General features: G+C 54.2%; 2 protein-coding genes across 6 annotated transcripts in view; one reads left to right on the top strand and one right to left on the bottom strand.

Moving 5' to 3' along the window:
- The window catches only part of ADAR (adenosine deaminase RNA specific), a 36886-nt gene extending 16036 nt beyond the window's left edge, over positions 1-20850 (top strand). For 3 of the 5 annotated variants that reach the window (XM_019662539.1, XM_019662544.1, XM_019662542.1), the window contains exons 2-15: positions 1963-3368; positions 5107-5290; positions 5766-5914; positions 6476-6620; positions 6737-6927; positions 13279-13426; positions 13766-13937; positions 14200-14293; positions 14855-14977; positions 15209-15342; positions 16940-17122; positions 17636-17748; positions 18086-18213; positions 18345-20847. In XM_019662539.1, coding sequence (XP_019518084.1) covers positions 2653-3368; positions 5107-5290; positions 5766-5914; positions 6476-6620; positions 6737-6927; positions 13279-13426; positions 13766-13937; positions 14200-14293; positions 14855-14977; positions 15209-15342; positions 16940-17122; positions 17636-17748; positions 18086-18213; positions 18345-18582 — 2718 coding nt within the window. In that variant the 5' untranslated portion in view covers positions 1963-2652 and the 3' untranslated portion in view covers positions 18583-20847. Of the gene's footprint in view, positions 1-1962; positions 3369-5106; positions 5291-5765; positions 5915-6475; positions 6621-6736; positions 6928-13278; positions 13427-13765; positions 13938-14199; positions 14294-14854; positions 14978-15208; positions 15343-15823; positions 16451-16939; positions 17123-17635; positions 17749-18085; positions 18214-18344 lie in introns of those variants that run through there. The other 2 variants (XM_019662540.1, XM_019662541.1) reach the window with 2 other exon arrangements.
- The window catches only part of CHRNB2 (cholinergic receptor nicotinic beta 2 subunit), a 13893-nt gene continuing 6997 nt past the window's right edge, over positions 20624-27519 (bottom strand). The window contains exon 6 of the mRNA XM_019662545.1: positions 20624-26094. Coding sequence (XP_019518090.1) covers positions 25924-26094 — 171 coding nt within the window. The 3' untranslated portion in view covers positions 20624-25923. The remainder of the gene's footprint in view (positions 26095-27519) is intronic.

Here is a 27519-nt window from a genome sequence, read left to right as displayed (position 1 = left end):
GGAGACCTTGGTGCTGTGTCGCCAAACCATGGAGGAGAATTTTTAACGAAGGGAGCTCAGTCCATAGCGGACCAGCCGATGCGCGCTTGCTGACCTGAACTGGCTCCCAGATGGCAGTGACAACCTCGGGAAGCTCAAGAGGAGGACTTTACAGGGTCCCATTAGCAAGAGCCAGTGTTCCCCTCCAGCACCATGTGGAAGCTTTGGAACAGAAAAAGGGGGCAGTGGGCCTTGGGGGGAGAAGGGAACTGACCGTGAGATCCAGGCTGAATGGGGATGAATGGCACTGGCAGCCACCGCGGGGTCACATGAGGAAGGAGAGGACGTTGGCATCAGTCAAGAGCGGCAGCCTGCAGGGTCACTGCCCTCTGCTCTGTAAACGAGCTTCTACGTGCTCTGCACGCGGCTGCTACGGGACACCCATGTGGCGCTCTGAAGACGTTTACTAACCCTTAGAAAAGAGCTTCAGGAGTGGAGGTTTGGTGGGGGCCCCGGCTAGAGTAACAGTGAGATTGAGTGAGAAGCTGGACAAACCAGTGGCGGCCGAAAGGTGGAAGTGGTGGCCATCACTGAGGAATTCCGCAGCCAGGATGCCTGAGCGAGCGGGATTAGCAAAAGTGCTGAAATCCCCTAATTGAAACAAGGAGTGGGGGGTGGGGGGTGACGAAGGCTGAAAAAAGGGCACAGCTGCACTGCCTACAGGTCCCTGAAGGCTTGCGAAGACTCAGATGGCGGGGACAGGCATGAGGAAGCATTGTTCCCCGCCGTTGCCCCACACACAGGTCTGCAAGCCCCAAGGGAAGGTAGCACCGTCTCTGACAGCCCCCGCCCTGGGCCCCAGAAGTACCTCCCACGGGGAGAGGATGAGCAGTGGTCTGGGGGGAGCTGTGCCCTTAGGCCTGGCTTGTGAAGGCCACGCGTGTGGGAGGGAGCTGAGGGAGTGTGGGCAGATGGGGCTGCGTGTCCAGGTGCAGACCCCGCCAGCGCCACTCGTCCAGGCAGAAGTGCCCGTGTGCCCCTCGAGCCTGGACACCACACTGAAGCGTGAGAACGATGTGCCTCTTTTCTAAGGCATTTTCAGTGCTCCTAAAGCCACACTCTGCCTCCGTCCCGCCGCCCACTCCCCTTCCCCCTCCCCCCCAGGATGGCAGTGAACCTGTGTGCTTCTGCTGCCCTTCCCCGGGTGGGTGGGCGGGCGGGTGGGAAGCCTTCCCTGGAGGCCTGGGGTTCCACGTACATATTTCTTCTTGTTCTAATCATCCAGAGCAGTGGTTCTCAACCTGTGGGTCGCCACCCCTTTGGGGGTTGAACGACCTCTTCACAAAGGTCACCGGTTACTCGTATGTGGGGTGTATCTGCATGTGGGCCTGGAGACAGATAGAGGAGCAGTGTCTCGGTTCCTAAGACCATCGAAAATATGTGTTTTCCGATGGTCTTAGGCGACCCCTGTGAAAGGTTGAGAACCGCTGATCCAGAGGATCGATTTTAGAGACAGGGGGCTAAGGGGGCTCTGCGTTCCCTGGTCCCCTGGCTCCCTTGATGTCTTAGGTTATTGTTCTGGTTTTTCTTTAAAAACAAAACATTTATGTGCTTGTTTTGCTGATTTTAAAAGGGTAGTTGTTTTGATGAGTGGGAAGATGCGTTCTCAGCTCCCTAAAATTCTGCCGCAGGGAAAAGGATTTAGGTTGCTGGAGAGGCCAGGCCAAGTGGTCAGAACCCCCATGTGCTCCTGGGAGCACTTTGTGTTTGGCCTCCTGCTCCCCTCTCTTCCTTTGGTGGGTCCCCCGGCAGTGCCTATGAGGTGGCAGGCACCCCCACCACCCCTCCAGCTGGGTCACCAGCCCTCCTCTCACTCACCTTCCCAGCCCTTAGAATCGGTGCAGGCCCCCTCCCCTGGCAGGGGGCGGGGCCAGGCTCACCAATGCAATCCTAATTCACTTTCTTTTCCATCTTGTTCTGCAGGGGTGTTCCCTCAGCAGACACCACCTCCATCCATTTCAAGGCTATGAGCACAGCAAGTTCAGACACCAGCAGTCAGAGCCGGGATCTTATCCTAATAGTTTCCAGCTGCAGCAAATAGAGTTTCTCAAGGGGCAGCTCCCAGAGGCGCCCCTAATTGGAAAGCAGACACCGTCACTGCCACCGTTCTTCCCTGGATTCTGGCCAAGGTTTCCGGGACTACCTGCCAGAGGCAGGCAACAGGAGATCTGGGGTGTCCCCAGGGGCGTGCCTCTGAGAAGTCAGGCACCCCAGAGGGGGTTCCCGCCTCCTTCCCCACGTGGCAAGGTTCTGCCATGGAGAGGTGTTGACAGGCTCTCCATCCATTTCCAGGAACTAAATATCAGCCAGGACCTGGAACAGAGGGTCTTAGAACTCTTGCGGGAGCTTGGCAAAGGGAAGGCCACCACAGCACATGATCTGGCCAGGAAGCTCCAAGCCCCAAAGAAGGAAGTCAACCGCATCTTGTACTCTCTTATAGCAAAGGAGGGTCAGGTGCACCGGGAGGCAGGCACGCCCCCGCTGTGGAGACTCACGGTCCCCGCTCAGGCTGGGAACCAGCACAGCCGAGGAGCGAGAACAGACAGCCCGGGCCCCGGAGCGCCAGCCTCAGACCCCCGTGTGGAAGTGGAAGACCCGGCTGAGCCTTTTGACATGGCTGAGCTCAAGGAGAAAATCTGCGAGTACCTGTTTCACGTGTTCAACTCCTCCGCCCTGAATGTAGCGAAAAACATTGGTCTGACGCGGGCCCGGGACGTCAATTCCGTGCTGATTGACTTGGAACGGCAGGGGGATGTCTACAGGCAAGGCACAACCCCTCCCATGTGGTATTTGACTGACAAGAAGCGAGAACGGATCCAGATCAAGAGAAGCACGAACAGTGTTCCCGAAACCCCTCGCGCCGCTACCCCCGAGACCAAAAGAAACGTCGAGGTCTTCACCTGTAGCTTACCCATGCCAGATGCCTCCGACAGCGTGATGACTCCACAAAAAGTGGAGAATGGTCAGGACCCAGCCATAAAGACGGAGTGTCAGCAAGAGGTCAAGCCAGAGCCAGTAAAACTGAACCCCCCTGCTCAGGACAATGGCCCCTCAAAAGCAGGGTATGTTGACTTTGAAAACGGCCAGTGGGCCACGGATGACATCCCCGATGACCTGAACAGTATCCACGCGGCTCCAGGTGAGTTCCGAGCCATCATGGAGATGCCCTCCTACTACAGCCATGGCTTGCCGCGGTGTTCGCCCTACAAGAAGCTGACCGAGTGCCAGCTGAAGAACCCCATCAGCGGGCTGTTAGAATACGCCCAGTTCGCTAGTCAGACCTGTGAGTTCAACCTGATAGAGCAGAGTGGACCGCCCCATGAGCCTCGGTAAGAGACCCCAGGAACTGTGCTAGGGTTGGGGTCAGGTGCTCCTGCTCGTGAGCAGCGCCGTGTGGTGCCCCCCCCCCCCGGTCTCCTCCCTCGTCCTCTCTGTCCCTGTTGGCCCTTCCTGCAGCTCTTGAGCAGGAAGGTAGGCCTCAGACCAGCCAGAACCTTGACTGAGCAAGGGGAGGTGGACCCTGGTGGCTAAAGTGAAGCGTCTTGAGAGATGATTAGCTTTCCTGCGTCAATTTCATGCCTGCCTCCTAAGGCCAGAGGTCGCGAAGACGTGACTCCCTTCCCCCTTTCCATGTGCCATCCCCCCTTTCCCTATACTGACTTCCCCAAAGTCCCCAGAAAGGCGCAGGACAGGGCGTGGGGCCGCTGAGCAGCAGTCCCTGCCCCCCGCCCCGCCCCTGCCTGTAGGGAAGGGGTGATGTAGAGCGTGCACAGCTGGCTGCCTGCCTGATGAAGGTGGCAGTTCCGAGTTACACACCTCCGCGGGGGTGGCTGGGCCAGCCCTTGCTGCTGCTCCTAAGCTGTGAAATCAGAAGTAGCCTCACTCAGTCAGCTGGCCAGGCTCCTGCAGGCCAGTGGACAGATTGCGTAAGGCGGGTGGGCCCAGAGGGGCTGCCGGAGGGCGGAGGGGAGAGCTGAACCCCTGAAGCTGAGCGGCTGCACGCGCCAGCTAGAAAACGCTCCCGTGAGGACGGGCGAGGATGGCGCTGCCCTTTATGTTAACCTAGGAGCTTCGGAGGGCGAGCATGCCCACCTTGACCCTTGTTCCTTCCTGTGACCATCTTAATGACACGGGGATGGCACTGCAGGAGAGCTGTTCAGTGAAGGGATGTGTCTGTCCAAGAGCTGGCGGGGCCTGGACTGGTTTGCTTCTGTCGGGGGTAGACACTGGACGGCCGCCATTCTCTCTTCTCCCTGCGTCCCCCTCCCCGGGATGGGGAGAAGCAGTGGGGTTGTGGTTAACCTTTATTTGGACTCCAGCCATAAGAAACATGGGTGTCATGTTCACATAGTTCAGAAGACCCAGGAAATAAGAAATTTGACCTACTTTTCTAAATGAAATCCCAGATCGAGCAAAGAGCTGAACCAGTTTGAAAGCTCAAACAAAGGAAGCCTAAGCCCAGTCCGGAGGCCCAGAGCGAACGCTTTTTGGTTTTCTGCATAACTAGGGGAAACGCCTTTCATCTCAGGCTTCAGACAAGTAGAGCTTTAGGATGACTCAAACCCTAAGAGTGGTGTGTCGCTGTGGGCAGGCTGGGGACAAAAACGCCCCGAGCAGCGGCCGGGTGCCTGATCCCTGTAGGTGTCCGGGGTGTGGGAAGAGGCCTTCGCTCGCTTTGGGTCCTACCCTCGAGGTGGCCCGTCGGCTACAGCTGTTCTAGGGTAAAGGCTTTCTGGTTGCCGACAGGACGGAAGTGGAGGTTTTAGCTCATCTATGTCGATTCATTACAAGGGACAGAGGGTTTCCCCTGAGCTGTGTGCGTGTCACGTGTGGCTGTGTTTGCTCTGATGAGCTGTGGGGGAAGAGAGTCACTGGGCTGCTGTGTTTCCAAAAAGTGGGGACAGGCTGAGTCTCTGAAAGGACAGGACTCCCTTGGCCTTCCCTCCATGGCCTGCACAGGTCAGATTGCCCCTTCGTGTAGCAGGAATTCCAGGGTGAAGATCTCTTTGGAGAGGGCAGAAGGGAGGCCTAGACTAGTGTTCACACATCTAATCACTTTCCATCAAGATTTAAATTCCAAGTTGTCATCAGTGGCCGAGAGTTTCCCCCAGCTGAAGCTGGCAGCAAGAAAGTGGCCAAGCAGGACGCAGCTATGAAAGCCATGACAATTCTGCTTGAGGAGGCTAAAGCCAAGGACAGTGGAAGACCAGAAGAGCCATACTACTGTTCCCTAGAGAAGGGATCGGAGAAGGTAAGAGACCCGCCCTGGGGGACGGTGTTGCTTACTTGGCTTTTCGGTGAAGGGTCAGGATCGTAACGGGCCCTCTTAAAGCAATGTCGGCCTAACAACTGACTCTCTATCTCAGAGTCACCTGCCTCCCCCTCCCTTGTCATACCCAGCCCCCCTTCTGCCACACCGGCCACCCCCCACCCAGAACTGCAGAATCTCAGAGTTGAAAGAGACGTTAAAGGTGATCAAGTCCAGTCTCCTCTCTTGGCAGATAAGAAAAGAGACCCAGAACGTTTAAATAACTCACCGTTTCCTGCTTAGAAAATTCCCGCAGCCCTCCGTTTTTGAGGAGCCAGCCCCTAACGTGGAGTTGACCCCCCCCCCAAAAAAAAATGAAAGAAAAAAATCCTCCCATCCCCATTCCGTCTGCTGTGATGGACTAGCCAATGTTCTCTTAGCTGTTTGTTTTTGTTTTCTTGTCTCTCATTTTCTCCAGACTGCAGAGTCCCAGCTCACCACCCCTTCCGCAACTTCCTTCTTTTCTGGGAAGAACCCCGTCACTACCTTGCTTGAGTGTGTGCAGAAGTTGGGGAGCTCCTGTGAATTCCGCCTCCTATCCAGAGAAGGCCCTGCCCATGACCCCAAGTACATCTCTTGTGTCATGTATCTCTGCTGAGGTTTTCTCAAAACAGAGAGAGATACATTCCCTCCCAGCCTCCTCAGAGGCGGCAGATTATATCACAGAGCGATCACCCCTGTTCTCACTATGGAAGATGGGGGGGGCCTGGCGGGCGTGGTTGCTGCTTGTGGAGCAGAGAACCTGGGGCTAGGAATTCAAAGGGCGAAGCAGGGACCCAGCGCTAGGGGAGCTATCGGTGGTGGGACAAAACAGTCCAAGTGTCCGGGGTGGACCCGACAAGCTCTGCTCTGAGGCTCTGCAGACGTACATGTGCAAGGGAAGGGTTCCTGCAGGAGGAGAGACTAGGCCGATGTTTAGGTGCTGAGCTGGGGTCAGCCAGGCTGAGAGACCGGGGCAGGAGGAGGGAAGAGGCACCAGCCCTGGGAGGCATAAGTGACTGCATGGGCCAAGGCACAGAGGCGATGTGTGCGAGGAAGTGACAAGTCGGAAAGGATGACAGCCTGACAGCCTAGGTAGCTCTCTTCAACCAAAGCCATTTTAACCCTTCTCCTCTCGTCCCCTGTCAGGTTCCAGTACTGTGTTGCCATGGGAGCCCACACTTTCCCCACCGCCAGTGCCCCCAGCAAGAAAGTGGCAAAGCAGATGGCCGCGGAGGAAGCCATGAAGGCCCTGCACGGGGAGGCCACCAACCCCACACCTTCTGACAACCAGGTGGGGCCACTTCCTGCTCAGAATGAACAGGGTGGGGAGGATGGCCCGGGAGCCCCTCGGAGCTGCCTGAAGCGTTTATTAATAGGTTCCTCTCTGTGTGGCTCCTTCTCCTTCAGCCCGGAAGTGCCAACACGGAATCGTTAGAGAACCTGGAATCGGTGATGCCCACCAAGGTGCGGAGGATCGGCGAGCTGGTCAGATACCTGAATACCAACCCCGTGGGCGGCCTGTTGGAGTACGCCCGCTCCCACGGCTTCGCTGCCGAGTTCAAGCTGGTTGACCAGTCTGGACCTCCCCACGAGCCCAAGTGAGTATCCGGCCTTGACCGCAGCCACGTGTCACGGGGTGGGGACAGCCTGGGCTGCAGGAGAGGGAGGATGGCCATTAGCTGTGCTGGATGGGGTGAGTGGGCGGAGCAAGTGAGGGAAACCATCCAGCCCCACCTCGGGGGCCTCCTAGAAGACAGTCCATCAGCCACCTTGAGAATACAGCCACTCCTCCAGTGAGCATGACCTTTAAAAAATTTTTTTAACTAATTTTAATTTTTAAAAGACTACTTTATATACATAGAAAATCATTCAAGCCGATTTAAAAAGTATGCAATAAAATGTCTCATTTCTCTCTCAGACCTCTAGTTTCCCTCCCCAGATCCATATACTATTACCAGTTTCTGGAATCCTTCTAGAAATTTCCACGCATGTATTAGCACATTTTCCTTTCTTTCCAGTGTTAAAATTATTTAACCAACTTCTAATGACATCTAACTTGGTTTTGGTCTGCTAAAAACACTCCTGCAAGTAAATATCCTTGTACTATCTATCTGTGTTTACATGTGCAAACTTGTCTGTAGTATAAATTTTCAGGAGTGGAATTTCTGGGCTGTGGGTCATGTACATTTTTTTTAAGTTTTTTTTTTTTAATAGGTAATAGACTATCCAAAATAAAAAAATATTATTCAAAATTAAAAAATATAAAAAACTCATTCTCACCTATTCTCCATTTGGTCCAGCTCTTAACCTACACATACATACACACACACACACGCACGCACGCACGCACACGCACACACCCAACATGTAATAGCTTTACATTATTATATGCCTTTTCATAGTATCCTTATATAAATATAAGCAAATATATTTCCCTTTTGTTACACAGTGGTACATTTATACATTGATCTCCAGCTTTTTCCATGTAACAATATTAACTTGAAGAGTTTCCATGTTACTTTATGTTCTTCGTATATACCTACAAAGTATAGTGTTCCCGTGTAGCAGGATTATTGTGATTGATTTAACCAGCCCCTATCAATGAATACTTGATTGTTGTCAAACTCTTGCTATTATAAACAATGCTGCAATGAATAACATGTTTATATGCATTTAAAAGTTTGGTACATGTTGCCATATTTTCCTCCAATAAGGTGGTACCAGTCTGTGTTTCCACCAGCAATACCTGAGAATGGCTTTTCCCCTACACCACAGTGGTATTATCAACATTTTATCTTTACCATTCTACAGTGTGGAAAATGGTGTCTCAGTGCAGCGCAAAGATTAGTTTGCATTTAGATATTTATTATAATTTACCATATTAACAGATGAAAGGAGAAAAACCACATGACCATCTCCAGAGATTCCCAAAAGGGCAGTTAGTAAAAATCAACATCCATTCAGTTTCTAAAAAAAAACTAATCCGTTCATAGACTAGAAATGATCGGATGCCTCTTTAGCATGATACAAATACATGTCCGAAGTCAAAAGCTGGCAGCCTACTTAATGTTGAACCTGGAACCACTCCCGCTAGTGTCGGGAGGAAGAAGTGGAAGCCAGTGTCGTCATTATTTAGCATCATTCTGGAGTTGCTGGCGACTGCCATCGTTAGAGCAAGAAGTCAGTATACAGAGAGGAAAGGGGATGTAAAGTTGTCATTACCCGCAAATGGTATGAGTGTATACGTGGAATATTCATGAGAAAACTGAAGAAATACTAGAGATGGGAGAATTGAGGAGAGCAGGGAATTACAAAATAATGTAGCAGAATGAAGAGCTTTTCTGCATACAGCAGTAAACACTTAGAAAACACTTAGAAAACGTAGCAGGAAATACCTGTTTGCGACAGCCACTAAAAAGATAAAGGACCAAGGCATGGAAGTAGGTGGGCTCTGCCTTAAATAAAATGCTGCTGGGGGATATACAGGAAGACTTGATTAAATAAGAAAAAAGACTGTTATTAGATAGAAACGTTTAAGGATCGCACTGTCCCTGGGTTAATCTACCATTAATGTGATCCCAATAAACACACCAATAGAATTTGTTTATTTACTTTAGAACCAGAAAACTTGATTCTAACGTTCATATGAAAAAGAACCATACAAGGATAGGAAAACCTGAAAGAATAATAAGGCAAGCAGCCCGAGCAGATGGTAAGATTCTGTTGTGTTGGAACAGAGTGGAGTGCCTTACAGCAGGCAGAAACGTCAGTAGCAATTCTGTCCATTATAAAGATGAGGCTTCGGCTCGGTGGGGAGATGATGGTCATTCCGTAATGGTGTTGAAACTGCTGACTAGCCATCGAAAAAGAAAAACGGCTGTGGGGTCTGTCTCCTTCCCAACACCTAAATTCCACTGGATCCAGGATTTAAATATAAGCTAAATGAAATCATACGCACCCTAGATTAAAAGTAGGGATTTTTTAAAAAGAGTTTGGGAGTGGCAAAAGCCTTTCCGATCAAGACACACAGTCATAAAGGAAAAAGACAGACAGGGGACTGTAAGAAAAGCTGGTGTCCAGTAAAAGGACCGCCTGAGGAAGAGCCCTTGTGGTACACAACAGCTCAAGGCTAATTTTGTTAATGTATAAGGGGTTCTGTTTTAGAAAAATGGGCAAAGTATGTGAGCTATACCTTCACAGAAAAGAAATTAATTATTAACAGATGAGAAGTTGCTCGACCGCACTTTGTAGGTTCAGTTTACACTTCGTCAATGTACTTAAACAACAGTGATGTAATTTACCATCTACATTATAGCCAAGGTAGGGACAGTGCCTTGGACCTGGCAGTGCAGTGCCACCCCTAGGAATTGATGCACACGTGCTATACGTGACCTCAGTACAGAGATTTTCATTGCAGCACTGTTTCTAATAGCACAAGACCTGAAATAGTCTAAGGGTCCATCATTTGCTGACTAATTAAGTAAACTGTGGCACGTCCACACGTGGGAGCACTATACAGCCATGAAAAAGAACGGGCACCTCTATGGCGTGATCTCAGGGTTCTTCCGAGTGAAAGGGCCAGGTGTAAAGCGAGGAAGGATGTAAGCAGTGTGCTTATATACACAGGGAACCGTTTGCAGAAAGATTACCAATCCTGGTACTAGTGGTTGCTTCTGGGGAAGGAGGGGTGCGTACTACGTTACATACTCCTGACTATTTGAATTTTTATTTGTGTGGCATCCAGTGTTTCGGTTTTAAAATGTCATTAAGGAGAAAAGCTCATCAAAATGAATCTTATATATTTTAAAGTTGTCTTAATAGTAAGTGATGTGATTCATCTATTTGTTTATGTGATTTATATTTCCTTTTCTGTGAACTACCTGTTCTTGTTCATTTTTCTTTTGGCTTGTTTACTCCTTATTGCTACGTAAGAGCATTTAGTGTAAAAAAAAAACCAAAACAGTTTAGAACCGTCAACCTCGAGGGGCCAGTAAAGGCCCTCTTACCTGCCGGTGCTGGGCTGCACTCAGCATGTGTGGGACCAGGCGGACTCCACCCTTTGTGCAAAGCCACCTGGGAGAGGAGAGGCGATGTCTCTGCCAGCTGCTGCTTCATAGTCTTCGTTCTCAACGAGCCCTCCCTGTCCTGTCCCTAACCTCATCCTTCGTGTGCTAGATTCAGTCCATTTCCTCTTCCTCTCTGCACACCCGTGACCAGGGCAGTGTCGTGATGTGATGTGCTGCGGGGACAGTGTCCCCTGGGGCGTCGAGGAAGGTTCCCTGGAGGAGGGGAAACTAATTTTAGAAGCTGTCTTTATTGGCCATCCCGTACAGCGGCACATGTGACTCCCTTCTTAACCATGAGTCGTGCTGGGTCCTCCTGTTCTTCCTTTGTCTCTGCTCTTCTTGGAGATATTAACTCATTTTATGACTTTTAATGTGGAAATGCTGGACTTTGCTAAATTCCTCTCTCCAGCCCAGACCTTCTCAGAGCTGCAGACTCCTCTGTCCCGCTGCTTCCCGGTGCTTCCTCTTGGAGGGACGTCTCGAACATGACATGTCCAAAGCAGAAATCGCGGCTTCTGCTCCCTGAACCTCTTCGGCCCTGGGTCTTTCCATCTCGGGACATGACGCCACTGTCCATCCTTAAGTTCTGTTTCTTAGACCTACAGTGTCTGTGCCGACTCCCTTGCTCCGCGTAACCCTCCAGTGTGAGCCCGCTAAGCTGAGCCACTGTCTTCTGTCGCCTCACCCATGGCGGCAGCATCCTGATCTCCCTGCTTTATTCATTCATCCAGCAAATATTTATGGAGCGCGTTCCGTGTGTCAGTACAGTAGTCGTTGACCACAGACGTGTAAGACCTCGTATTTGATACGTGTGATAGCACTCGAGGTGCATGGTGCACTGAGAGTCTGTACAGCGTGAAGACTTGGTAAGGAGAGCGGGCTTCCCTGAGCAGCGAGGGGGCTTGAGAGAGAAATGCAACTATGGCGTTGAGGGCGGGAGCGCGGTGGCCTCAAGGCCAGTGAAGGAGCAGGGTGACAGGTGGCCCACTTCTTGGAGGCCTTGACGCTTTTATCACAGAAACAGCGGGAAGCTGTTGAAGGGTTATGCGTAGGAGACCACCGCTTGCTCCCACCCCCACTTTTGCCCTCTTCCCAGAATTTTTCCTACTGTATTTTTGTGCTAAATTTTCTTTCGCACTCAGAGAAAACCATCTCAGACCTTTTCCCCTTCAAATTTCCACCAAAACCCCCTTTCTCACTCTGAACCGGTGACCGTAATTCACACTTCATTGAGAAAATAGCAACAGGCGTGTGACAGATACCTTATCTCCCCCGTCCGCAAATCCACCTCCCACCTGGTCTTACTCGGGAAGCATCCTTCGTCCATCCCATGCCTGGGTCCCCGCCCTCCTTGCCTGGCAACTCTCTCTGTTGGGTCACTCCCGTCAGCCTGTGAACACACCAGGCCCAGGACCATCTCAGAAACCTCGTTACCACCTCGTCTGCTCCCCTCACAGCCAAACCTCTTGGAAGAAATATTTATACTCACTGCCTTCACTCATTCCTAATGAACTTTTGTCTCCAGCATTCCCCTGAAAAGGTGAACCTCTAGCCATGTGTGGTTACTAAGCACTTGGAGTGTGGCTGGTGTGCTGAGGACTGAATTATTTCTTGTATTGAGTGTTCATTAAAGAGCCTCATGTGGCTGCCATGTTGACAGTGCAGCCAAAGGACTCTTAACTGCGTAATTCACAGACTTTATCATATGTATATATCTATGTTCAAACACATGACAGTCGTGAAATTCTCCAGGACTCGGGCAGAGGTCCTGCGCGGCTGGCCCTCCCCCCGCACCCCCCCATGTCTTCCGTGCCACTGTCCCTCTCCTTCCCTGACCTTGAGCCCGCTGCCCGACTCGCACCTGCTGGCATCAGCAGAGAGAGACGTGGAGGCACTCAGTTAACTGCTTAGGACACGCGAGGTGCGGTGAGAAGCCGGGGGTGGGCGCCCGTGAACGTGGGTTCCAGTTGCTGCCGGGGCTCCTGTGTCTTGTCACCGGAGCTTCCCCATGTGCGGCGGGATTAGCCATCGCTGGGCCCCCGACCAGCACATTCAGGTCTGGTTGAAAGCTAGGACTCCTGAAACCATGGCTGGTGGTGCCTCAGCCGTTTTGCCGCATTTTGCTCCTTCTTCCTGTGTGTGTGTGGAGATCCCCACCTTGAAAGTGGGGGGGCCTAGGGCACCGCCCACCTCCCTGCTCCACGAGGGAACATCAGTCAGCTGAGCTCCCATCCCCCACAGCATGTCAAGGCTTCCAGGAATCGAACAATAACTCATCCAAGTTCGGCTCCCTGGTCTAGGGCAGCCCTTGACATTTGGCCTGTCCACGTTAAGTCCTCTTGGGCATCAGACACAGGAACAATCAGGCAGAATTAAAACAGTGGTTCAAGAGGGGAGAAAGTGATTCCCTTCTCATTTCTGCTTAAGAAAAGTCCGCATACGGTGGTACTGTTTCCTTCAACCCTCTCTCATACCTGCTAAACTTTTTTTATAATAAAGACGGGTGGATCTAATCAGAATTTAAAAACGTGATTTTATCATACTCAGTTTTACAGCCACCTTCAAGTTAATGGCAAGCAATACTGGTTTTCCATTTATAGGAGTGATACAAAGTTTCCTTTGTAAATATGTTTACATTTAGAAGAGTCAATTTAGAGGAGAATATTACATAAGTAATAGTCCAAGTTTATATTTGGACCTAGCGGAAATCACATTGCGATCCGTGAGTGTCCAGAGTCTGGGTGGAGCTGCCCTAGAAACAGCTGCGCAACGACGGGCCGTGTGGCCGGCAGGACCGGCTGCATCTTAAACAAGCGCAGCCCTGCCTTGGAACAGCCGTCAAGGTCAGGGGCTTGTCTTGACACCCTGTTTCTCGTCCCAAAGGTTCGTTTACCAAGCAAAAGTCGGGGGTCGCTGGTTCCCAGCCGTCTGCGCGCACAGCAAGAAGCAAGGCAAGCAGGAGGCAGCGGACGCCGCCCTCCGCGTCCTGATTGGGGAGGACGAGAAGGCCGAGCGCATGGGTTTCACAGAGGTAACCCCAGTGACAGGGGCCAGTCTCAGAAGAGCTATGCTCCTCCTTTCCAGGTCCCCAGAAGCACAGCCAGAGACAGTTAAGACGTCTGCTTTTGTGCTATCTTTTTTGGGGTCCGGTTAACTCCTCCCCCAGGGGAGTGAACTTTTCAGCCGCTATCATGCGAATTATTCCTGGGCTTTCACGTTAGCCTCCCTGAGACGTGGAACGGGGACGCCAGGTGTGAGAAGGGGAAAGACGTCCCTCAGCTGTGTGAACGCGGCCCCCCGCCTGCCCTGAGACGTGGCGGCCGCAGCCCCGCCCGGCCCTGTGGACCTGACTTGCCTCCTGTCCCCACAGCTCCCTCTCACGGGCAGCACCTTCCACGACCAGATAGCCATGCTCAGTCACCGGTGCTTCAACACTCTCACCAACAGTTTCCAGCCCTCCTTGCTGGGCCGCAAGATCTTGGCCGCCATCATCATGAAGAAAGACTCTGAAGACCTCGGGGTCGTGGTCAGCTTGGGGACAGGTCAGTGAGGCTCTGCCCACCACGGCGCCCGCAAGCCCGTGAGGGCGAGTTGCGGGTGGGAGACAAGAGCCTGAGATTGATCTCAGTCCAGTGGATTCCGAGTGGGGAGTGAACCCTCCTTTTCCCAGGGAAGAGAGTGTGGGGGTCGGGGTCTGATAAAGGGAGGCCGTTTCTGCCTCGAGCCTTGAGGACAAACAGCCTGTCCCCTCTTCATCCTCACTTCCCTTCGGTCGTTTCCCATTTGCCTTCCATGCCGTCCCAGGGAACCGCTGTGTCAAAGGGGACTCTCTCAGCCTGAAGGGCGAGACCGTCAACGACTGCCATGCAGAGATCGTCTCCCGCAGGGGCTTCATCAGGTGAGGAGACGGCAGCTCTGACCCCCCCCCAGACGGGCAGGGAGCCCCCAGCCTCAGCCTGTGCTTCGCCTATGACCCGGGCTGCGTCCACTTGTCACCCTGACGTTGGGAGCTCTCCCTTTTCCTGCTGACTCTGCCCCACGCCCTTTTTTAAAAGGACATTGACCTCTTGGTCCTTAGGGACGAGGAAACCTTCCACCTGCACTTGAGGACCTAGAAACAGCCCCACGGCCAGCCTTCTCCTCCGTTCACCTTTCCTGTACCTGACGGAGAGACTCGGGGAGAAGCCATAGCCTCCCCTGGTCCTTGAATCCGTTTGTTCTGCCCTAGAACCCCTGCAGCCACCAGAGCGGGGAGCTCTTGGCAGAATTGAAACTGACCCGAAAGGCTGACTGAGCTTTAGCAAGTGCCGAGGTTCCCCCTTGGAGTTCCCCTCACCTTTTCAGCCTGAGGAGCGAGAAAGGGCTGCAGCGTTAAGGCTTTTCCCTGCTTGAGGTCCGATTACAGAGGCAGCTGCTCTTCCCGGCACGCCGCCCTCTTACACAGCTGCTCTTCTCGCAGGTTCCTCTACAGCGAGTTGATGAAGTACAACCCCCAGACTGCGAAGGACAGTATATTCGAGCCCGCTAAGGGAGGAGAGAAGCTCCAGATAAAGAAAAGCGTGTCATTCCATCTCTATATCAGGTCTGTACGGCCTTGGTGGCCGCCACGCTGGCCCTGCTGGGTGTCCAGGGTCGGGTGTCTGAATGCCCCTCCCTAAGTCACAGCCGACTCGCCGGGCCTCGCTCGGGCCGCTCTGCACGTGTCTGGTGTGGAGCAGCCCTCACGTCCACGTACACGCCTGCCCGTTTCGTCCCGTCCATGGTCCATGAGCCCAGGGAACTGGCGAGTTTAACGGAGGCCCCTGTTTTGCAGCACGGCCCCGTGTGGGGACGGCGCCCTGTTTGACAAGTCCTGCAGCGACCGGGCTGTGGAGAGCACAGACTCCCGTCACTATCCTGTCTTTGAGAACCCCAAACAAGGCAAGCTCCGCACCAAGGTGGAGAACGGTGAGTGACACGGCCTCCGCCATCCCCCCTCCAGAGCTCTGCCAAGCCCACATTCCTCACGGGACAAGGGCACAGCTGCCGGGGTTCGGCTGTCGGCTGCTGGGGTATGAGGGTGTTGCTGATGGGGGCGGGGGAAAGGTCTGGAGCAAGATGGGGATTCCAGCTTGAGTTAGGGGGCTGGGGAGCTCTCCGGATCATTTCGAAGGCAGGGGTACCGTCCAGAGCTCACAGGAGAGAACCTGGCTGGAAATAACCATTTGAGTGTCAGTGGGAATTCATAGGGTCACCTCAGGAGGGTGGAGGAAATGAAAAGACAAGTGATGCGGAACCAAGCCCTGAAGAGGTGACGGGGATGTCAAGCGCCCGGCTCCCCTCCTGTCTAGCCGGCTGCTGATTCTAGGCCTTGGGTTCCGGCTCCTCCTCCTCCACTGTCCTCTGACATGTCTTCCTGTGTCCTCACGACCACCCCTGTTCCCTTCAGGCCATTCCAGTCACTAGAGTGACCCGCAAACACACATCCCATCCTGTCACTTCCTTTCTGAGAAACCTAAGGTGTGAACACGGGGCTACCGTAGGGCCCAGCGACTCCCTCCTCGGCCCTTCTCCCCAAGAGAAATGAAAGCGTGTCCACACGAACGCATGTGCACAAACATTCACTGCAGCGTGATCCATAATAGCAAAAAGCGGAAACGACCCAAATGTCCATCAGCTGATGACTGGATGCCTGAGATGAGATGTGTCCATACACAGAATATAATTTGGCCGTACGAAGCATTGGAGTTCCGGTACACGCTACGACGTGGCTGGACCTGGGAAGCATAGGAAGTGATAGAAGCCAGACACACAAGATCACATCGTGTATGATTCCGTGTATAGGAAGTGCCCAGAATAAACAAATCCGGAGTCAGAGACCAGATGAGCGCTTGCTTAGGAGTTGAGGGGAAATGGGGCATGACTGCTAGTGATGGGAGGTTTCTTTTGGGCGCATGACAAAATGTTCTAAAAATGATCGGGGTGAAAGTTGCACCACTCCGTGAATACACTAAAAATCATTGAACTGTCCGCTTTAGATGGGCGAATTATCTCAATAAAACCGTTTAGAAAAACAGAGCCCCGTCCCATCGTGATTTCGTGCTGCACCTCACACAGAAGCGAGCCGAGCCTCAGTCTGCTGGCTCCCCGACAACCGAACCCCTTGCCGCCTCGGGCCTCAGTTTTCGCTGTGCCGCGTCCGAAACGCTTTCTCAACTGTTGCTTCTCGCCCTTCATGTCTCCATTTCTCTGACCATTCTGTGCTCCTGCTGTCCTGCAGCGTAGCCCCCTAAAAGCCTGCTGAGCAGGCACCACCGAGAACCCCCACATGTGTTTATCGTCCTGTGTCTGTTCCGGTCCCTTTCTATCCCCTCATCCCTCTACATGTTCTAGGACAGGATCTTAACTTGGTTTTGCTCACCATGATTGCCCAGCATGTAGTAGGTGCTATAAAATATATGAAGAGCAAAGGAGTGGGCAGCCGATGGCACACGTCAAAGTAGAAACCACGCCAGGGGGTGCTGTGTCCAGGGCCCCAAGGGTCTGACTTACGTCTCTCACGCAGGGGAAGGTACCATCCCAGTAGAGTCCAGTGACATCGTGCCAACGTGGGATGGCATTCGGCTCGGAGAGAGACTCCGTACCATGTCCTGTAGTGACAAAATCCTGCGCTGGAATGTGCTCGGCCTGCAAGGGGCCCTGTTGACCCACTTCCTTCAGCCCGTGTACCTCAAATCCGTCACCCTGGGTAAGGGACCTGTCTGGAGAGCTGGGACCAGTCTGGCACTCTAGTGCCCAGATCTCGGCAAACTGCATGCTTCATTGCCAGGTGGTAACGTGATGTCTCCCCTTTTCAAAGTGCATTTGATTCACTAGTCAGTGACTGATTCTGAGTGATCAGTGTGCTGGGATGGGAAGATCGGTTTAGGCGGCAAGCCCACGTAAGGACATGCCGGGAAAGTCTCTCCGAGACAATTTACAGAAACACCGGCCTAAGGCTGCAGTGTCTTCTTTCCTTGAGGTGCACAGCCCTTGGCCTTGCCTGGCACCGGATACATTGTATCTGTTTGATGACCTTAACTGTTTGATGACCCTGAGTGTGTCCTGGGTACCCACAATCAGGTGCTTCCTAGCAGCGCTGCTTCTGTCTGGACAATTCTGTTTTGTTCCCGCAGACACGCCCCCCCCCCCACCACCATGTGCCTCAGCCTCTTATCGGCATTTGGTGCAAATAGGTGTGTGCATTTCTTTTTCATACCAGGTTACCTTTTCAGCCAAGGGCATCTGACCCGTGCCATTTGCTGTCGTGTGACAAGAGATGGGAGTACGTTTGAGGATGGCCTACGACACCCCTTCATTGTCAACCACCCCAAGGTGCTTCCACCCCATCCATTTCTCCCTTGACAGTTTTCTCCTTTCCAAGCACTCCTGTCCGCAGAGCAAGCATGTAGAGTGGGCAAGGGGAGCTTTAGTTGGTACCCCGAGAACGTGCCCTTTTCTCCTTTCGAATACCGATGGCGTTCCTCCCTTTAGTCTGGAATGAATTTGAGTGGAGGTGGGGTTGGTGAGTCTAGAGTCTCAACCAAGCAGAGCCCTACGTGAGGGCAGGTCCCGAGCCCGCACCCCCTCTCCCCTGCGACCTTGAGTACCTGCTCCAGGGCCTCTTCCTGAGAGGCCTCCGTCTTCCTCCCGGGGTTCCTGGGACCCCTAGGTTGGCCGAGTCAGCGTGTACGATTCCAAAAGGCAGTCCGGGAAGACGAAGGAGACGAGCGTCAACTGGTGCCTGGCTGACGGCTATGACCTGGAGATCCTGGATGGGACCAGGGGGACCGTGGACGGGTGAGGAGCAGGGGAAGTCACGTTTGCCAACCTGCAGCGCCGAGAGCTCCCCACCCCGCCTTGCGTCTCCACCGGGGGCCTCCCCACCCCTTCTGGTCCCAGCTGGGTCATGAGTGCTTTTGTTTCTCCAGGCCGCGGAATGAGCTGTCCCGGGTCTCCAAAAAGAACATTTTCCTCCAGTTTAAGAAGCTCTGTTCCTTCCGGGGCCGCAGGGACCTGCTCAAACTCTCCTACGGCGAGGCCAAGAGAGCTGCCGGCGACTACGAGACGGCCAAGAACTACTTCAAGAAAAGCCTGAAGGACATGGGCTATGGGAACTGGATAAGCAAACCCCAGGAGGAGAAGAATTTTTACCTCTGCCCAGTATAGTGTGAGCCAGCGACTGCTGGGTCTGGGTGCCCCACGCCGGGGCCATAGCAGCCCTCATCACATCGGCCAGGGGCCTCCTGCCTTCTCGTGTCCCCTCCTTCTCCTCCCTTTCCTCGCTTCTCTCCAGTGGAACCACAGTCGGTGATCTGAGACCTTGGGGTTGTCCTCCTTTTGTTGGGAAGGCCAGACCGGGTCTCGCCAGGCCCCCTTCTTTCTCAAGCAGAGGTCGAGACCGAAGGGAAAAGGAAAGGGGCGCGTTCTCCTTTCCACCCAAAGCAGCTGCAGTCACTGAGCACCTGCAGCCCGCCGCGCCTTCACTGCGTTTTGGTTTTCCCATTTCCTTTCCCTCTGTTTGCTGCACTTGACCTCCTGTGGTCTTGATTAGGCTCTGTCGACCACTCAATCATGTCAGGGACTGATGATTTCATTTGTGGGTTCTGCAGGCCCCTCTGTTTACCCTCCGCCCCCTCTGAGGTTCCTTCCTTGTGATCCGGTTTCTCCTTTCCCTCCAAGAGGGTAGAGAGGTAAACTTAAAGGTTTGCTGTAACACGTATAAGGGCAGGCGTTTGGAGCTGCAGTCAGCTAAAGCCCAATGCCAAGTGTAATCGGAATCCACAGCTAATGCTCAGCGATCTTCAGATCTTGCACTTTAGCCAGCTTGGGGTTTGGGGGGGGCGGGGGAGCAGAGGCAGGGAAAGCTGCCATTCAGCAGAGCGTCCCTTCCCCAGGTGGCAGCGGAGACGAGGACTAGCCGGCCCGCTAAGGGAACTGCCCAAGCAGCAGCTGAGGTGTCCCCTGCAGGATGACCGAGACCGCTTCCCGGGGAGCGCAGACATGCCTTGGACTATTGCCAGGCTCCCAGCCGCCCCTCCTAAAGCATTCCTAGGAGTTTGTCCTATCAGTGGGGGGGATTAGGGCCGGAACCCCAGCCACCTGGTAGGGATAAGCCCAGGAGAAATCCTAGACGGACATCATCTCCACTTAGCTAATTAGGACTTAGCAAGAGTGAGGGCAAGAAAGTCCCATGGGGTCAGGTCCCTGCTCAGCCGGCATTGTTCTCATGGCAGTGACACCAAGGGGCGTTGACCAGGTATATTGGGAGTATTTAAAAGAATGCCATGAACATTGTTGATTCTTAACTCCTGCAGATAACCTGCAATTGCACAGATTTAAAATTCAGACATAACTTCCCATTTATCCAAGTGTTTTTTTGGCGGGGTGGGTGGGTGTGGGTGTGGGTGTGGGTGTGTGTGTTGCCAGATAGCTTCTGAAGGTCATTTGTGGGCAAATCACAGACCTGCGTTCTCCCTACCTGTCAGGGAACCTATAGGGTTGACACATGACAGCCGTTACAGGGGAAAGGCCAGGTTGTCCTCAGACTCTGGGAGGCGGAGCCTTGGGTCTCCACCTCAAGCTGACACTGACCCTTGGTCTCCACCTCAAGCGGATGTTGACTGGTCAGGTCCATCACCCTCGCTGGAATCGGGCTCTGGGCCAGAGTCAGCCAGACATGCCTGAGAAGCAGTCTGCCACCTTGAGACCCAAGCCGGCCTCTCTTGTCTAGAGGGTTCCTCCGTCTGAACGTGCCAGGGCCCATCCTCCCGCACCCCTGCGAACTTCCGTCTAGGTAACGCCCCACCCCCCTGCAGTAGATACACCCACACTCACACTTGTGTTCTTGTGGCTACTGTTTCAAAAGTTTACCAAATGAGAGAACCCAAATGTGATCAAAAGTTTACCAAATGAGAGAACCCAAATGCGACTCGGCTGCTGCGTTAACCAGGAGCACCAGCTCGCCCCAGGGTCTCAGGCAGCCATGCAGCGTGCGGTTTCTGCTGTAGGAGAGAGAGGCCCCTGAACCCCCGTGTCTGCTGAAGAGGAGCCTGTGTCACAAGGCAGGAGGCGCAGCCCCCACCCAGCGTGTCTTCTTCACTTTCTTGTCCAATCTTTGTTTTTAATAAGCAGAACCCCCTCCCCCACCTTTTTTTTTTTTTAAAGATCTTTGTAGTTGATTTGTCTGAACTGTGGCTATTGTGCATTCTTTGAATAATCACTTGTAAAAATGGTCGCTGCTTGACGCTGTTTCCTTCACGAAGGGACTTTGTTGGTTTTTGGGGTCTTAGCAGTGACTCCCAAGAGCAGAATGGGAAGAAGCCCAGGCTCGATGGACTCGGGAGCCGTGACGGCTGCAGTTTTTGGATTCCGCTTTTGTGTCCCTTCAAAACAGTGACTAACATACATTCCTCAATAAAAAAGAAGAAATCAGAATTGGTAGAAAGCTTTTAAGTCTTGGCTTCTTGCAGGGGAGGGGGACAGAGGGATTTCTAGCTGCATCTGACAGAACTTGGGGAGAGGGCGGTCCCGAGACCTTCAGGAAGGCGCTGTTTTGATGGGCTGGTGTGGGAGGTGAGCTTGTGGTGGGGTACATCAGGCCTCCCTTCCCCATCAGAGCCCACCCCTATCTTGTCCCCAGAGATTTGATAAGCAAGATTCCAAGGCCCAGTGTAGGAAAACGTCCACTGAGACAGTATCACAATTTATACACAGAATCCCACCTGTCCTGAGGGGGGTTTTCCTACAGCCGGTCCATGGGAGGCGTCCGGTGTCCTGCAGGGTGGTGCATATTGGGAGCAAAGTCACAGGGCTGGCTCAGCTGCTGTCTTAGGGGACAGGCCATTTGCTTCTTCATCGATAGCATCCAGAATATTTCTCCATCTTGGGTTTCAAAAAGAAGGCACCACTTTCCACATTGTCATTTAGTCCAGAATTTCCATGATACTCATCCTTGACCTTTTAAAAATGATACAACAGCGAGGCTGGAAGTCAAAAAGAGGCCCCCTTCCCTCATCCCTTATACAGATGTAACAACTGACGGCAGGAAGGCCAGTGACGTACGTATGTATTTGGGGGCGTTTAGGAGGGGCTAGAACTCCCATGTTGTTCAGTCTGTTGAAATGGTGCTGGGTGAGCTGGACAGTTTAAAGACGCAGAAGGATATGCATCTGCCTGCATGACGTACCAGGAACCTCAAGCGCCTGCAGCCCCCCCACCCCCGCCTCATTCTCAGGCAGCTCCTGGTCCCACATGGAGGGGAATGTAGCGACCTGGTCATCTAGAAATCAAGCGGATAGTTTCCTTCATGCCTACAGCAAGTGCCTGCAGAGGGGACCAGGCCGTCCTCCCCACCAGCCTCCCCGGGCGGCGGGGCCAGGAAGCAGGCCTCTCTCCAGCCTGTTCCAGCTGCTGTTCACCCTGCATTTCGTGGAGGGAGTGCGTGACTTCACACCATTTCCAGGGTTGGGGCCCAGATCAAACCACTGTCACGGCACAGGGCTGTGAGGTGGCCGTGGCCATCCCTGCCTCCGGGACACTGGTCCTCACCTCTCCCCGTCCTCCAGGTCCCTTTACAGAGGGTCCTCCGAGGAGCCATTGCTGGGCTCTGTCTACCAAAGGCCCAGCCATCCGGCCATTTCATCTCTTAACGAATGGACTTGGAGGGCAATAAATCACAATAACTGAACTGTTACCACCGACCTTTTCTTTAGATCCTTGGGATGTCTATAAACGACTCATGAGTGCAGTTTTCCCAGCATTCTCTGTTTTTCCCATGTGCGCCAACCCTGGCCCATGAGGTCCCTCTGCCCCCCCAATATAACAGACAAGACTTGTTTGGGAACAACTTTTCTTTACAAGAATCCTGAGTTCCTAATGAGTGGCCTGGAGGGGGCTAGACCAGTGCAAATATTCCAGGGACACAGACAAGGGGAGGCCAAGGTCAAGGCCAGTGGGGGGAGGGGCACCCAGTGAGGTCCCAACGATTCCTCCACCTACAGTCCCTTAGGAACCACGTGATTCTCGCTGACCTCGGACCTGCTGGGATGAATATTTAAAGGTGGCTGCTTGTTCTCTGGTCTGGGTGGGGGAGAGGGAGGCAGCCGACACCAGTGGGACAGTGAGGAATGCTGTGACACCAGCCCTCCTCTGCCTAGAAGCAGAGGGTGACTGCTGGAACCGGGTCCGCTCTGGCTTGGGGAATGAATTCAGTGAAGACCCTGACTGCCCGTCACATTCCTCCCACCTCCTGAGGCCACGGGGAGAGTGTGGACTCGGGTCGGCCTTAAGCTTCACGCCCAGCACTGCTCCCCGCTGCCACTTGGCCTCTGTGCGCCTGGTCTTTTCTGTCAACAGGGCCCGTCCCTGCAGGGTTTGAGGAACAGACGGCCATCTGAAGCACGGGGCACACAGCAGCCCTCAGGAAACAGTAACTAATTCTGGAATTGGGGGGAGACTGAGAAAGGGGGTCAAAGCCCCCAAACCTCCACAGAGCACTCCCCATTTCCTTAGAGGGGATTGACTTGGCCCTTCTCCCGCAGGCACTTCCTCTGCAGAAAAGGCCCGCTGGGGGCTGCCCGTGTCTCGTTTGCTTTTAAATTGTCCATAAGTTGGTAGCAGCTGTGCCAGTAGCTACCCCACTGCCAGGAAACCACCTTCCTCCTGCGGCAGTGCCAACTGTCAAAAGCGGAGAGTCCGTGCAGGCCCTCCTTCCAGACAAGAATGGCTAGCAGATGGCCTGTGGCCTTGCCGTTCCTGATGGAGACCACCCCAGCTCGGCTCCTCACTGCCCCCCTTAGTCTCCCCTGGGTTCCAATCCAGTATCTCTACCTCCGTCTTCAGATCTGGGGCCTCGGGTCCCTGCCCAGTGCTGAGCTGGCTACTCAACCCTCTCCAGAGAGGGCTCCACCACAGCAGGGGCAAAGACAACACCACAGGGAGGACAGAGGACCCGAGTGGAAGAGACTCGGTTCTCCCACGCTTCCCGGTGCCCGGGAGAGTTCAAACCCTGTATTGACACATGGTAACACCTGGCCGGTGCAGCGGAGCCCTCCCCCCTCCACGTCTGCCCTCCCCTCCATACTGGGAGGCCCCCAAAGGGCTGAAGCCAGAGATGGAGGGATGGCACTGCCCTGGGTACCTGCCCAGTCAGCCCTTCACGGGCATCGATCCCTCTCTTCCTTGCTGCAGCCCTCAGCCCGCTCTGTCACCCCCACTTTACAGGTGGTTATGAACAAGTTCAGAGTTAGGTGTTATCCAAGGTCAGGCAGCAAACAATCTCCGGGCCTCGGTTTCCTCATGTGTCGGGCAGGTGACGGGACAGACATGGACACGCAGCTCGCTAAGCCCCTCTAGCGCCATCTGCTGACGTCCTTGGACCACAGCCACGTGCGGCACGTTCTAAAAGCCAGTGAAGGGCTGACAGGCAGGAGTCTGGGAGAGCCAGGAGGACCCTCGGCCGGCACCCCACCTTTCAGGGGGAAGGCTCCTTTCCAGTTGCTGTTTCAGGCTCCGGGATGTTTCCTCGGGGTTGAGTTCAAGGTGGGTCCAGGCGTAGTGCAGGCAGCTCTCAATTTGCTGTTCTAGGAGTCTCTGTGGAGCCGAGACACTGCCTCCCCCAGAATAGAGGTCCATAAGCCCATTCCCGCAGGTGGGTGAATGCGCGGGGGACATCTCCCACAGCTGCTGGCTCCCACCCCAGTGACGTTCTCGCTGCCAGTATAGAATTAGATCTGCCTGGGGCCCCCGGCACACACCTGCATTGGGGAGGAACTGACCCAGAGGGAGTCCAAGGCCAAGGCCAGAGCTCAGCCTCCAGAGAGAGACCCACCCACCAGACTCAGCGAGCAGTCCCTGCCGCTCTCGGCTCCCGCAGATCCAGGCCTTGTCTGGAGGAGTTGGTTTGCTCGGGTAAGGGAAGGTCTGGGGGAGGCTGACATGACAGGTGACCCCACTCCCACCGGCTCTGACTGCCTCTCAGCCTCCACACTCGTGGGGCATGTACTCTGTGCCAGGGAGAGCACTGGGCTTTCTCACCAACACAGCATCCTCACGGCAACCCCATACAGAGGGCGTCACTGTCCCCCTTTTATAGACGAGGCAGCTGAGACCTAGCAGGCGGAGACTTGCGGGAGTTGGCTGAGTAAGTGGCAGAGCTGGGACTAGAACCCAGGCTGTGATTCTTGGGCAGCGCTCTGCAGACACTGGGTGTCCTCCCGCTCACCTGCACCCCACCCCCACCCCCACCCCCACCTCTGCTGTGCCTGGAGAAGCAGGCCTCCAGCTGGGCTCCGGAGAACAGCAGGGCTGTCGGGCAGGCACCTCGGTGCACTTGGCAGACTGGCCCGTCTGTGACTGGCCACCTGCTGGCCAGGCACTGAGCACAGGTGGGGACCATAAATCAGAGCTGGTCACGTGGCAGGGGCGGGGACAGAAGATCCCATAAGGTCTGTTTCCTGGGATAACAGGCCAGGTGGCCTCCAGCTGCCCCCTGGGAGCAGCGTCAGAATACAGCCTCCAGGGAGCCATTGGCAGGGCAGAACAGAGCCGGAAGAGGACAGAGCAGAGCAGTGGGGGGCCACCCCTCACCCCCATCCACCCCGCTGGCCTCCACCTCCAGCTCTCTCCTCTCCTGGCAGCCAGCTCTACTGCAGGCAAAAAGGCTGGCTCTGCTTACAGCTGACATCCTTTCTTTACTTACTTCAAACAGCCGGCCAGTTCAGCTGGGGGTAAAACCAGCCTGGGAGCTGGCCCTCCTCACACAAAGTACTCAGACCTCAGGCTCCAAGCAGGTCACGCAAAGACTCCGAGCTCAAAGGTTCCCAATACCCAGCCTTGCCCACCACACCCTGGCCAAGTGAGGAAGGAGAGGGAAGTCTGGGGGGCAGAGGATTCTTCACCAGGAGGAGGGCACCTGGGGCTGAGCTCCGGACCCCTTAGAAGACGGGGCTGTCGGACGGGGCTGGAAGCTTCCCCCGGGAGTCTGACCACAGCGCCAGGCTAGCCCTCTGGCAGGAGCCTCTGCCCGCCGTGGGGCCCACCCAGCCTAGCTGCTGTCCACTGGAGCAGGGCAGACAGCCGGTCACCCAGGCCTCTCTCCTCCGGCTCCCATCTGAGCTGCCATCCCATGTCCCTCCCCGCTCCTCCCACCTGCCCCTTGCCATGCTGTGGAGGCAGCGGATGACTCTGTCCCCTTCTCGGCCCCTTCCCCTTCACACTTTCCTCAGACTGCAAGGCTCCGACATCATCTCCGTCCTGCACTTCTCAGCCTTCATCCTACCCCAGCAATACTGGTGCCGGGGTTGGTACAGGAGGAAGAGAGCAGCTGGTCCAGCCTCCAGGTGGGGCTGGCTGTGTGGGGGCTGAGGGATGGGGGAGGGGCTCCAGGTGCCATGAAAGCATGGATCTTTGGGGGCAGCGCCCCTCTTCCTGGTAGCTTATCGTTCCTCCTCCGCCCGAAACTATCGTACCACAGAGGGCCAAGGGAAGACGGAGCACGGAGCTGGGGCCTCACTTGGAGCTGGGAGCCGAGTGGTCTGCGTGGAGGAAGGCGGCGGTGGTGTAGTTTTGGAACAGAGGCTGCAGGAACATGCCAATGGTGCCAAAGACACAGACAAAGACAAAGATCCAGAGGAACAGGCGGTCGATCACCATGGCAACGTACTTCCAGTCTTCACTCACCTGGACAGAGGAGACAACGGGAGGCCCAGGTATCAGCCACATGATGCAGGAGAGGAGTGGAATGGGTCTAAGCAGGTTCCACCTCTCACACACACACCACTCCTCTCCCTCCACGATTCCAGAGAGACCTTTCCAAAGCATGGCCCCAATCCTGCCTGCTGAAAAGCCTCCAGCGGCCCCCTGCCTCCAGGACCCATCCAAACTCCCAAATCTGGACTCAAGACCCACTCGTGACAATAGGAGCTTCCCTCCTACCCTCCTCCATGCTGTAACCCAGACTTACCAAACCCCAGTGCGTCCTCTCAGGTCTCTGTGCCTTTGGCTTTCCTTTCTGTCTAGAGTTCCAGTCCTCCCTTTGTCTACCTGGTGAACTCCTATACATCCTTCAAAGCCCAAATCAAATGCCAGCTCTTCTGTGGAGGCTTCCCTGTCCCCCTGCTCAGGATGAACCTGTCCCCTCTGGGTCCCTCCAGCACTGTGTATACTTTCTATCACAGCATTTTTACTACCCTGTATTATCACTTCAGTTTGCATGTCTGTCCCCCTTTCATCCCCACTACAAGTTCCTCAACTACAGGGACCCCGTCCGATTCATTCTGTAACCCCAGCATTGGAACCCAGAGTGCCAGTGAATCAGTGTTGAATTCATGAAGGAATGGCTGCCTCCGCTCCTCACCAAGCAGCACCTTGAGCACGCAGGCCCGAGGATGAGGACTGGGTCCCAGCCAAAGGACAATGACCGCTGTGAGTCTGAGAGCCGTCACAGGGCCCGCAGGAAGCCCTGTGAGTCTGGGGCTGAGTACACATGTTCCTCTGCAGCCCGGCCAGCGGGGGGATGAGAAGGAGGCAACTGCACACTGTCATTTAGTCGGCAGCTGAACAGTGATGCATACGTGTCACATGTGTGCCTACTGTGGACTTGGCACCATGCTGGCACTGGGGACACAATGAGAGCAAGACAAATCCAGCCTGAGGCTGACAGTCAGCGGAGGTAGATGGATGCAAAATCAGTGAAAATAAAAGAATTACACCCTGATGGGTGCTTACAAGGAAACAAAGGACTGAGACAGAGAAATGGGGGGAAGATGTAATTTAAGGGATGGTCTAGGAAGGCCTCTGTGAGAGGTGACATTTTACAGTGAGAGCTGATAAATGAGAAGGAGCCAGCTGTGGCAGGAATACCTTGAAGAAAGAAACAATCAGACAAACCCAAATTGAGGAACCTTCGACCAGCCTGCACCCTTCAAAAATGTTTATGCCACAGAAGACAAAGCCGAAGGACTGTTCCAAATGGACAGAAACTAAAGAGATGGGACAACTGAATGCCATTCAAGACCCTGCATTGGGGTGGGGCTTATGCTACAAAGGACATTACTGAGAACATGGGAAAATTTTTTTTTTTTAAAGATCTTTGTAGTTGATTTG

This window comes from Hipposideros armiger, unplaced genomic scaffold (assembly GCF_001890085.2).
Source record: "Hipposideros armiger isolate ML-2016 unplaced genomic scaffold, ASM189008v1 scaffold_378, whole genome shotgun sequence".
Lineage (NCBI taxonomy): Eukaryota > Metazoa > Chordata > Mammalia > Chiroptera > Hipposideridae > Hipposideros > Hipposideros armiger.
This window is presented reverse-complemented; position numbering and strand designations above follow the sequence as displayed.